The sequence below is a fragment of the Oncorhynchus kisutch genome, linkage group LG3, assembly GCF_002021735.2.
Source record: "Oncorhynchus kisutch isolate 150728-3 linkage group LG3, Okis_V2, whole genome shotgun sequence".
In the NCBI taxonomy this organism is placed as follows: Eukaryota; Metazoa; Chordata; class Actinopteri; order Salmoniformes; family Salmonidae; genus Oncorhynchus; species Oncorhynchus kisutch.
In genome coordinates this window covers 51,882,283-51,894,894 of record NC_034176.2, presented here as the reverse complement: position 1 = coordinate 51,894,894, position 12,612 = coordinate 51,882,283, and the positions used below count along the sequence as shown (strand labels likewise).

Sequence of the window (12,612 nt, the reverse complement as noted above, 5' to 3'; positions counted from 1 at the left end):
TTAAATCGGTATCGGTGTTGAAAAATCATAAAATCGGTCGACCTCTAATATTAAGGCCCATTTTTTTGTTATACTGTGACCAGATGCATAATTATTTCCAGTCATGAGAAATCAATAGATTAGGTCCTAATGAATTTATGATTTCAATAGACTGATTTCCTTATATTTTTTTATTTGACCTTTAACTAAGCAAGTCAGTTAAGAACAAATTCTTATTTTCAATGATGGCCTAGGAAGAGTGGGTTAACTTCTTGACGCTACCCATCCCGTGAAAGGGATCATTTGTCAACAACCGCTGAATAGCATAGCGCCACAGTCAAAGAATATTTCTAAAGAATATTAATATTCATGAAATCACAAGCGCAATATTGCAAAACACAGCTTAGCCTTTTGTTAATCCACCTGTCGTCTCAGATTTTGAAATGATGCTTTACAGCGAAAGCAATCCAAGCGTTTGTGTAAATTTATCAATAGCACAGCATAACATTATGTACACTAAGCATTAAGTAGCTAGGTCACGAAAATCAGAATTCACTCACAAGACTCCCAGTTACACAACAAATGTTCCCTTTGTTCCTTAAAGATTATTTTTATACCCAAAATACGGCCGTTTGTTTGTCGCGTTAGGTTCAGAAATCCACAGGAAAGAGCGGTCACGACAACACAGACGTATATTCCAAATAATATCCATAATGTCCACAGAAACATGTCAATTTTTTTAGAATCAATCCTCAGGTTGTTTTTAAAATATATATTCGATAATATATAATATATCAACTGGGTGTGTAGGTTTTTTAGTAACACCGGAAGAAACGATGTCCGCTTTACTCTGTAGCACAAAACTTTTTCTGAGCCCCCCCCACCTATCCACTTACGTAATGTGATCTTTCACGCTCATTATTCAAAATAAAAGCCTGAAACTATGTCTAAAGACTGTTGGCACCTTAGGGAAACCATAAAAAAGGAATCTGGTTGATATCCCTTTAAATGGATAGGCATGCATAGGAACAGAGAGATTTCAAAATAAGACGCATTTCCTGATTGGATTTTCCTCAGGTTTTCGCCTGCAATATGAATTGTAACTCCCTAAAATATTTTAAATTGTTGCATATTGCATTTATTTTTGTTCAGTATACATCAGAAAGTTTTAAAAAACTAATTTGAGATTCAAGCTGCAAAAATATTCTGCAGCCATTAGCCACCCTCCCCACAGTGAGACACCAGGCCAGTTGTTATCGACGCAATCAATTAGGTCATGAAAGCATGCGGAATGATGAGCAAGGTACTAAATACATTCAATCACAACCTGAAATAAAACTGCACATGCCCAAAGAAGTTAAACCCGTAAGGTTTAACCCAGATTAACCCAGTGTGTCTTAATACATTTTAGAAAGACTTACAAGACCAAAATACAGATAAAGCTAGAGAAACAATCTAATACAAGGGGTAATGATGCTCTCATTCGATGCCCAGAGTATTATGTCTTCTCACCGGCTCTCTGTTTGGAGTTCTTGGATTTGGTTCCCTCCATGAGAAAAGGGAACATCCTGCTGGCAGGGTAGACCTTACACAGCATGCCCATGATGGCTCGCACGTCCTTCCTAACCACGTCTTTAGACTCCCCCACCTGAAGGGGAGGGGGGCAACAGAGCAAACAAATCAGTAAACACTCAGGAGGGTTAGAGATGAAGACCAGTTCAACTGCAATCTGTGACTGTTTCCCCCTCTCCTATATAACTAGGCAAGTCAGTTAAGAACAAATTCTTATTTACATTGAGTCTACACCGGCCAAACCCGGACGACACTGGGCCAATTGTGTGCCGCCCAATTGTAGGAATACTTGTCAGATTAGAGTTGATTAACTTGAAATATTTTTTTGCGTGGTGGCGGGGGTGAGTCAGATGGCCCCTGTGTACATGGTGTCCCCAGCGAAGTGCGGGACGAGACTCCTGTGCCACTGCAACCAGCGCCACGATAGAGTGCAATTTATCACGCTCACACCCCACCACAGCTAATTACATATGTTGGTAGCGAATAAACAACCCCTTATAGTATATAACAGATCTATACACAGGCCAGCACAGTACCGCTCAGCGTGAAAAAGTTCAGTGAAACACAGGTTGAGTCTCAAACGCCACCCTATTCTCCTTGTAGCGCATTACTTTTGACCAGGGCCCATAGGGCTCTGGTAAAAGTAGTGAACTATATAGGTATTGGGTGTAATTTGGGATGTAGCCTTGATACTCCAGTGACGGACCTTGAGGACGAGGTAGGGGATGAAGGAGTTGGCCTCCTGTTCACTGAGGTGGTAGTTGTGCTTGCTGAGGCTGAGGAAAAGGAGCTTCAGGTACTCCAGGGCCTTCATCAGCACACTGGTGTTTGTGTCAAAGAAGCGCAGCGTATACCACTTCAGGACCAGGTCTAGGCAGGCCACCGTTGCCTCGTGTTCTTCCTCCAGACACTGCCCAAGGGATGATGAGAGGAGAGAGAAAAGGTAGAGGGTTAACTTTATTCATTCATACATGTAGGATTGCTTCCAAAATGAAGGTAGGGTCACCATGATGTTTATACTGGTTATTTCCTACTATTCATCAAGTACTATGGAAATCATGTGCGGCTCAGTTGGTAAAGCATGGCACTTGTACCAGGGTGGTGAGTTAGATTCCACAGGGGACCAGTATGAAATGTATGCTCTCACTACTGTAAGTCACTTTGGATAAAATTTCCTGCTAAATGGCATATTTTAGTATTAGAAGGGAAAGCTATGCCTCCCGAGTGACACAGTAGTCTAAGGCACTGCCATTAGAGATTCTGGGTTCGAGTCCAGGCTCTGTCGCAGCAGCCGCGACCGGGAGACCCATGGGGCGGTGCACAATTGGCCCAGCGTCGTCCGGGTTAGGGGAGGATTTGGCCGGCAGGGATGTCCTTGTCCCATTGCGCACTAGCGATTCCGGTTGCAGGCCGGGCGCAGTGCACGCTGACACAGTTGCCAGGTGAACGGTGTTTCCTACGACACATTGGTACGGCTGGTTTACGGGCATTGTGTCCAGAAACAGTGTGGCTTGGTAGGGTTTCGTAGGACGCACGGCTCTCGACCGTCACCTCTCCCGAATTCGTATGGGGGTCGCAGCAATGAGACAAGACTAACTACCAATTGGATACGACGAAATTGGGTAAAACATATATTTTTTTTTAAACGGGCTAGCTATGCGATTCTGCTTTTATTGCCAGAGATGTCCATCTCACCTCGTACACATCGAGTATGGTTACAAGCACAAAATGTGATTGTGGATAGTTAGATTAAGAATAATTTGATTGAAAAGTTTACATGCTTTGCAAGAAGAAAGATTACCCTCGTCATCGTACTTACATGGACACACTGAAATCAGGCTCTGATGGCACACTGATGAATGCAGAAAATAACCAAATCAAAATAAACGTTCTACCCCAATGTCTGATTCGGAGTTTGGACATAAAGATTGTGAAAACTACTTCTAAGACGCATACATTCAGTTGTTCCGAACTAACTTCACTTGTGCTAAAGAGGGAGGCTCACTCGGCTGGTGCTAGCATACATGCAGATAAACTGCATTCCAATTGTGTATTTGAAGGTATATACGAAAGAGTGTTCAGAAAACCAGGTGTTTTAATCTGCATATTCTAATTTAGATAGACTTTACTCTGATTAAGACAAGCAGAGTAAGGTGTCAACATGACTGTTGCACAATCTACCTATTACCATAAATGTAATATCACATTTCTACTGTGCATTAGGGTTGGGCAGTATACAGATTTTCATACCATTTCTGTAAAATACCTGGGAATATGGTATTACCGGAAGTGGACACAAGGGGCGCTATTTAGAAGACAAACAGGGATCATGATCCAGGATGGGATTCAATGTTTAGTCTGGGTACCAGTCTTTTTTAGCGAACATCCCACTTCATGTGGGTTCACAGCTCCAATCCAGATGTGTTGGTCATTGCCCTAAACTCTCTCCTGACCCCTTACACTAAGTCAGAATTTGTCCTGCTTGGTGACCAAAACTGGGACATGCTTAAACCACCTGACCAAGTCCTAAATCTCTCAGATTATTACCAATCCCACAAGGTACGACTCCAAACACCCAGAAAAGGCTACTCGAGGTTATCCTTACAAATAACCCTGATGCGTATCAGTCGTGTTTTCTATAATGAGCTGCGTGATCGCTGTTTTACAGCCTGTGTTCGTAATGGCTGCTCAGTGAAATGACCTGTCCTGATTGGTCAAAAGCTTGCTAAAAAAATGTAACGACCAAGCCTTCCTTCATGACCTGGCCTCTAAATTGGTATAGAATCAGCTTGACCCCCTCTGTCGAAAAATCTTGGACCTTTCTTTGAAGTCTTCAGTGATATTTTTAACATGCCCCATTAAAGAAAATTTGAATTAAAAATGGGTTCAGCCCCTGGTTCGACCATGATCTTGCAGAGTAACTCCACCTCAAGAAGTGCATTTGGCGAAAGTATGCGTGTGCCGAGCCTCAAACTGACTGGCTCTTGTTCAGGCAAATGAGAAATAAGTGCACTCAGGCTATCAGGAAGGCCAAAGTGAGTTACTTTAAGGACATGGATAATAAACTATCCTCCTCACAGCTGCCCATGTCCCTTAATGTTGAGGTTGTTACTGACAAGAAGCACATGGCTGAGCTCTTTAAAATCAACCCTTCTTTAAGTCAGGATTCCCATTTGACTCAGCCATGCCTCCTTGCCCGTCCAACATTTCCTCATCTCCCACACCTTCTAAACTTAAACTTGACCCCCCCAAAAAGTACCCCAAGACTTGATCCTAGGCACCACACTTCTCAATTGACATCAACATAGCTCAGGCAGTAGGAAGCTCTCATCCATTAAAATGCAGATGATACTCAGCTGTAACCAAGAAGCATGATCTTGACATCTAGCCCCTTAGCTAGCAAAACAAATGCAAAGCTGGAGCAGCATATAATTTGACACCTTCGATGTCTTAGTTATACATACAGTGGCTTGCGAAAGTATTCGGCCCCCTTGAACTTTGCGACCTTTTGCCACATTTAAGGCTTCAAAACATAAAGATATAAAACTGTATTTTTTGGTGAAGAATCAACAACAAGTGGGACACAATCATGAAGTGGAACGACATTTATTGGATATTTCAAACTTTAACAAATCAAAAACTGAAAAATTGGGCGTGCAAAATTATTCAGCACCCTTAAGTTAATACTTTGTAGCGCCACCTTTTGCTGCGATTACAGCTGTAAGTCGCTTGGGGTATGTCTCTATCAGTTTTGCACATCGAGAGACTGACATTTTTTCCCATTCCTCCTTGCAAAACAGCTCGAGCTCAGTGAGGTTGGATGGAGAGCATTTGTGAACAGCAGTTTTCAGTTCTTTCCACAGATTCTCGATTGGATTCAGGTCTGGACTTTGACTTGGCCATTCTAACACCTGGATATGTTTATTTTTGAACCATTCCATTGTAGATTTTGCTTTATGTTGTGGATCATTGTCTTGTTGGAAGACAAATCTCCGTCCCAGTCTCAGGTCTTTTGCAGACTCCATCAGGTTTTCTTCCAGAATGGTCCTGTATTTGGCTCCATCCATCTTCCCATCAATTTTAACCATCTTCCCTGTCCCTGCTGAAGAAAAGCAGGCTCAAACCATGATGCTGCCACCACCATGTTTGACAGTGGGGATGGCGTGTTCAGGGTGATGAGCTGTGTTGCTTTTACGCCAAACATAACGTTTTGCATTGTTGCCAAAAAGTTCAATTTTGGTTTCATCTGACCAGAGCACCTTCTTCCACATGTTTGGGGTGTCTCCCAGGTGGCTTGTGGCAAACAACACTTTTTAATGGATATCTTGAAGAAATGGCTTTCTTGCCACGCTTCCATAAAGGCCAGATTTGTGCAATATACGACTGATTGTTGTCCTATGGACAGAGTCTCCCACCTCAGCTGTAGATCTCTGCAGTTCATCCAGAGTGATCATGGGCCTCTTGGCTGCATCTCTGATCAGTCTTCTCCTTGTATGAGCTGAAAGTTTAGAGGGACGGCCAGGTCTTGGTAGATTTGCAGTGGTCTGATACTCCTTCCATTTCAATATTATCGCTTGCACAGTGCTCCTTGGGATGTTTAAAGCTTGGGAAATCTTTTTGTATCCAAATCCGGCTTTAAACTTCTTCACAACAGTATCTCGGACCTGCCTGGTGTGTTCCTTGTTCATGATGCTCTCTGCGCTTTTAACGGACCTCTGAGACTATCACAGTGCAGGTGCATTTATACGGAGACTTGATTACACACAGGTGGATTGTATTTATCATCATTAGTCATTTAGGTCAACATTGGATCATTCAGAGATCCTCACTGAACTTCTGGAGAGAGTTTGCTGCACTGAAAGTAAAGGGGCTGAATAATTTCACGCCCAATTTCAGTTTTTGATCTGTTAAAAAAGTTTGCAATATCCAATAAAATGTCGTTCCACTTCATGATTGTGTCCCACTTGTTGTTGATTCTTCACAAAAAAATACAGTTTTATATCTTTATGTTTGAAGCCTGAAATGTGGCAAAAGGTCGCAAAGTTCAAGAGGGCCGAATACTTTCGCAAGGCACTGTATGTCATAGTTAAAAGCAGTGGTGTTACACTACATTTGTTTTTAGAAGTTATATTGAAAATTATCGCTGGCATTTCGAAATACACATGACCAAAAGTATGTGGACATCTGCTGGTCGAACATACCATTCCAAAATCATAGGCATTAATATGGAGTTGGTCCCCGCTTTGCTGCTATAACAGCCTTTACTCTTCTGGGAAGGTCTTCCACTATATGTTGAAACATTGCTGCGGGGACTTGCTTCCATTCAGCCACAAGAGCATTAGTGAGGCCAGACACACCCAAAGGTGATCTAACCACAAAAACAGCCCCAGACCATTATTCCGCCACCAAACTTTACAGTTGCCACTATGCATTCGGGCAGGTAGCGTTCTCCTGGCATCTGCTAAAACCAGATTCATCCAGACTGCCAGATGGTGAATTGTGATTCATCGCTCTAGAGAATGTGTTTCCACTGCTCCAGAGTATAATAGTGGCGAGCTATACACCACTCCAGCCGACGCTTGACATTGCGCATGGTGATCTTAGGCTTGTGTGCGGTTGCTTGCCCATGGAAACCCATTTCATGAAGCTACCGAGGAACAGTTTTGGTGCTGACGTTGCTTCCAGAGGCAGCTTGGACAGGCAATTTTATGCACTTCAGCACTCGGCGGTCCCGTTCTGTGAGCTTGTGTGGCCTACCACTTTGCGGAAGAAATTTGACAAACTGACTTGTTGGAAAGGTGGCATACTATGACGGTGTCATATTGATATTCACTGAGCTCTTCAGTATTGGCCATTCTACTGCCAACGTTTGGAGATTGTATGGCTGTGTACTTGATTTTATACACCTGTCAGCAAAGAGTGTGGCTGAAATAGCCAAATCCACTCATTTGAAGGGGTGTCCAGATACTTTTGTATGCATAGTGTGCCCTGGTATATTACAAGCATACAATGCATTTAATTGCACTCATTGATTGATTTATCATGATGCTGGAGTACGTCTGTGTGTTTTGGTGGTGGTGTGTGTGTTGGGGTGAGCCAGACAGCCCAAGTGCACATTGGTGTCCCCAGAGGTACGGGACACCTGTGCCCCTGCTACCAGCCACCTGACTAAGGGTGCAACTCATCACTCACAAATTCTACTATATCTGGGTCAGTATGTAGCTCACCTGTTATGGCGGTGAAAGCTCAGATTTGGTACTAGAAGTCTATGTATGTATGTATATGGTCTCACCTCTATCATGGAGTTGATGGCCTTGATGTGGTGCTGGAAGTCATGGTGGAAGAGTTCCTCCTGAAGCCACTTGGCCACACAGGGAGCCATCTGAACTTTAAGCTGCTCCACATACTCATCGCGAGGAGACCCAAAGTTCCACTTTAGCGTCTACAACACACAGGGGGTAGATTTCATTCAAATAGTTTACTCAAATGGCAAATGTGAACTACACGTCTGAATATTCACCACCAAGCACTTTTGCCCATAGATGCGCACACACTAGGACTGACCCAATTTAATTGACAGGCATTGGAAATATTTATTTTAGGCACACGACACCATTCTGAGTTGCGCCTGTCTCAGCCAACTGAATAATCCTTTGCAGAAGACGCAGGGATGGCACACCAAGACATGTGCTAATGAAATTGTATATGGTTATATTATGTAAGAACAAAAAGGTACAAATCTGATAAGTATATTATTTTATAAATTGTGTTTTCAGAATTGTATGGTTTACTATACTGAACAAAAATAAACAAACATTAAGATTCTACAGTGTTAAGTTCATAAGGAAATCCGTCAATTCAAATTCATTCATTAGGCTCTAATCTATGGATTTCACAACTGGGAATATAGATATGCATCTGGTTTACAGACACTTAAAAAAAAAAAGATTGAAATAAAGAGCATCGCACTGTAGCTCTGGATCGTGTCACGGTATCTCCGCATTCAAATTGCCCTAGATGTTAGTTGATCACAGTTTATGCCTGCCCATAACAAAACCCTACCGGAGGGCACTCAGTTCACAATGGTGAAATCAGCAAACCGCTCGCTCACACAACGCCATACAAGTGGCCTGTGGTTGTCTAAAACAGAGGCGGCGGCGTAATGTAGAGAAATTAACATTCAATCCACTGGATATCCCTGCAGTCAGCATGCCAATTGCACATTCCCTTAAAATATCTGTGACATTATGTTGTGTGACAACTGCATATTTTAGAGAGTGGTTTTTTATTGCCCCCAGCACAAGGTGCACCTGTAAAATTATCATGCTGTTTAATCAACTTCTTGAAATGCCACACCCATCAGGTCGATGGATTATCTTGGCAATGGAATGCGAGAAATAAGCTCATGAAACCAAGACTTTACATGTTGAGTTTATATTTTTGTACAGTGTATTAACATTAATGCACAACATTCACTTTCATTTAAAAGGCACTCAGCGATGTGACGTAGATGCAGAAAGTAAACAGCATAGCGGGCACGATGATCAACTTCTGCTCTTTTGGTGCCCTGGCTAACCAGGCTGTGAATGACAGAGCAAATAATTTTATCACGCTTTGGCTCCCGAGTCATTTGTGTCTTAATTATTTCAAACAAGCTCAGTACATAGTTTATTATTAAAAACACAGGGTGTTTTTTAAAAATTGACCAAATTGATTGGTTGAAAGAACAGGCGACTCTCGGTCGGCCAAGATCTTTTTTGAGGTCGGGGACAGCCCTATGACACACACCTTCAAGCTCTTCTCGTCTTTGACACGTAGATCCTTGCCGTTGGGCACCATGGTGAAGATGGGACCAGACTTGTCCTCCTCTTCTTTACCCTTACCCAAGGGCTTCTTCCCAGCAGCAGCCTGGAGAGAGGTGGGGGATATAGGTTCAAAGGAGCATCAAAGCAGAGAGATGGGGGACTGGAAACTGACTCTTAAAGGAATTGGGGGGCTTGAGAACAGTTGACTAATAGGCAAGAACGCACCAAATAAGCACAGTTGTGAGTCTACCTCTAACACTGTGTGCCTAGAGAAAGAGGGATGATCGTGGTGGAGATTTATGTGCACGATTCCGTTAATGGCAGTGTGTGTGCCATAAAAAGAAAACCATGTCCCCGTTCGAAAAGAAATATGCATGTCATCAACAGTAGCAGATAGTACGTGTACCCTTTCAGGTGCATTTCCTTTCAGGCAGAGGCCTGAGGTACCTGCTGTTTACAGTTACTCCCCCAGGCTGAGCCTTTAGCTTGACTGGCACTAGGTTCCTTGTCCAGACTGGTGTTAATGCTCCCGATGGAGCTCCTGCTGCTGTTTAGGGTGGAGTTCAACTCCTGAGACCTCCACTAGCCACAAAACACCAGGGTCGTGTTCATTTGGCATGAAATGGAACATAACTAATAAAACGGAGAGTACCTGGACTTGTAGTACAACCAATGCTAGATTTGCTACACCGTACCCTAATAAACATTGTAAAGAAAACCCTCCATTCTGGATGACCACAGACTTAAGTGACTGATTCTTCAAAAATAAATAGTTAATTAATACTTCTATGATCAATATAAAACAAGCACACTGCCTAGGTGGCCATCATCCAAGGAAGAATTAAAGTGCAACTTTGGCATTTTCTAGCACGATCAAACTGAGACATGAGGTACAGTACATGAAACACAAATATGGATATTGGTGACGCTCCTAAAATGGTGAACACGAGAACAGCTTTGACTCACTCACCTTTCCTTTGGCCAGTAGTGCCCCTGGCTTGGCTTTCTTTGGGTCGGCAACTGCATATTCTTCAATGGGAGCCTGGGTTTTGCTCAAAGCTAAGGGGATGCGATGGAGAGAAACATGGATTTAAAGAAGAGGCTGATAGGACAATTTCAATTTTGTTAGATGCCTATGGGTCAGTAGAAGTTCAGTTGTTTTGCTTTTAGTGTTAGCTCTATTTGAGGTCTGGATTAAAGGAAAGAAAGCTAATCAATTTCTACTTATTGCTCAGGGATGGCCAACATCAAGGATCGAGGGCCACATTAGTTCTTCAAAATGAAACACTAAGGCAGGATAAAGAAATGTAACAGTCACGTAATTCACCACGACCTCATTCCGTCTGCCTTTTGCCCTTCCCTGGATTACATAATTCCTTTAGTGCTGTATGTGAACCCACCTGAAAGGGCTTTGGCTGGGTGGACGCTGGATACAGGCTTGGTTGGGGCAGCTTTAGCAGGACCAGCTGATTTAGCAGGCATCACATCCCTGGCCTTGTCCAGCATGGCAACCACTTGGTCCTTAGAGGCAGGCTAGACAAGAAATGTATTAAATCATCAATTAACTTCAAGACAGTGTTAATTGCAAGCATATTGGGAGTGGATTTAAAGATACAGGTAACAGCCAAAATAAAGGAAATGCCAACACTGTCTTGATAGGGTGTTGTGCCACCACAAGCAACCAGAACAGCTTCAATGCGCCTTGGCTTAGATTCTACAAGTGTCAATCTCCATGAGAAATTCCATAATTTGGTGTTTTGTTGATGGTGGTGGAAAACGCTGTTTTAAGACTGAGCGACATGGCCTAAAAATAATTTTGATTTTAAATCAACTTATGTGATTCAGAATATACAGTATCATTCAAGGGTTTCTTTATTGATTTTTTTAACTATTTACTAAAACTATAGCATAGTGAAGACAACAAAACTACGAACACATGGAATCATGTAGTAACCAAATATATATATATATATATATTTGAGATTCTTCAAAGTACAAAGCCACCTTTTGCATTGATGAAAGCTTGGCATTCTCTCAACCAGCTTCACCTGGAATGCTTTTCCAACAGTCTTGGAGTTCCCACATATGCTGAGCACTTGTCGGCTGCTTTTCCTTCACTCAACTCATCCCAAACAATCTCAATTGGGTTGAGGTCAAGTGATCGTAGAGGCCAGGTCATCTGATACAGCACTTCATCATGTCTTGGTAAAATAGTAGCCTGGAGGTGTGTTGGGTCATTGTCCAAAACAAATGATAGTGGGACTAAGTGCAAACCAGATGGGATGGCGTATCGCTACAGAATGGTGTGGTAGCCATGCTGGTTAAGTGTCTCTTGAATTCTAAATAAATCAAACAATGTCACCAGCAAAGCACCAACACAATCACACCGCCATGCTTCAGTGGGAACCACACGTGCAGAGATCATCCGTTCACTTAACTAAGTCTCAAAGACACAGCAGTTGGAACCAAAAATCTCACATTTGGACTCAGACCAAAGGACAGCTCTCCACCGGTCTGATGTCCATTGCTCGTGTTTCTTGGCCCAAGCAAGTCTCCACTTCGTACTGGTGTCCTTTAGTAGAAATTTGTTTGGAGCAATTGGACCATGAAGGCCTGATTCACAGTCTCCTCTGAACAGTTGATGTTGAGAGCGGTCTTACTTGAGCCCTGTGAAACACTTATTTGGGCTGCAATTTGAGGCTGGTAACTAAAACTTATCCACTGCAGCACAGGTAACTCTGGGTCTTCAGTTCCTGTGGCAGTCCTCATGAGAGGCAGTATCATTGCGCTTGGTTTTTGCAATTGCACTTGAAGAAACTTAAAAAGTACTTAATATTTTCCAGATTAATTGACCTTCATTTCACTTTGCTTATTTGAGCTGCTCTTGCCATAATATGGACTTGGTCTTGTACCAAATAAGGCCATATTCTGTATACCACCCCTACCTAACTGATTAGCATAAACGCATTAAGGAAAGAGCTGCCACAAATTACCTTTAAGGCACACCTGTTAATTGAAATGCATGCCAGGTGACGATGTCATGAATCTGTTTGATAGAAGGTCAAGAGTGTGCAAAGCAGTCATCAAGGGTGGCTACTTTGAAGAACCTCAAATACAAATTATATTTTTATTTGGTTACTACATGATTCCATGTGTCATTTCATAGTTGATGTCTTCACTATTATTCTACAATGTAGAAAATATAACATGAGAGCAAGGAGACAAACGCTCATAAAACATTATCCTTGCGATACAA

At 42.5% G+C, this 12,612-nt stretch overlaps 1 protein-coding gene and 2 non-coding genes across 4 annotated transcripts in view; all 3 read right to left on the bottom strand.

Annotated features, from left to right (window-relative positions):
* LOC109884645 (cytoskeleton-associated protein 5) overlaps positions 1-12,612 on the bottom strand; it is an 85,056-nt gene that overhangs the window by 30,360 nt on the left and 42,084 nt on the right. For both annotated transcript variants that reach the window (XM_031808027.1, XM_020476593.2), the window contains 6 exons: positions 10,757-10,889; positions 10,327-10,415; positions 9,340-9,459; positions 7,844-7,993; positions 2,258-2,461; positions 1,492-1,627 (listed from right to left, as the gene is read on the bottom strand). In XM_031808027.1, the coding sequence (XP_031663887.1) occupies positions 1,492-1,627; positions 2,258-2,461; positions 7,844-7,993; positions 9,340-9,459; positions 10,327-10,415; positions 10,757-10,889 (832 nt within the window). The remainder of the gene's footprint in view (positions 1-1,491; positions 1,628-2,257; positions 2,462-7,843; positions 7,994-9,339; positions 9,460-10,326; positions 10,416-10,756; positions 10,890-12,612) is intronic.
* Positions 1,892-2,000, bottom strand: LOC116372028 (small nucleolar RNA SNORD67). Its single transcript, XR_004209092.1, has one exon. It is a non-coding gene; the product is annotated as a small nucleolar RNA SNORD67 (small nucleolar RNA).
* LOC116372032 (small nucleolar RNA SNORD67) lies at positions 7,642-7,746 on the bottom strand. The gene has a single exon (XR_004209093.1). It is a non-coding gene; the product is annotated as a small nucleolar RNA SNORD67 (small nucleolar RNA).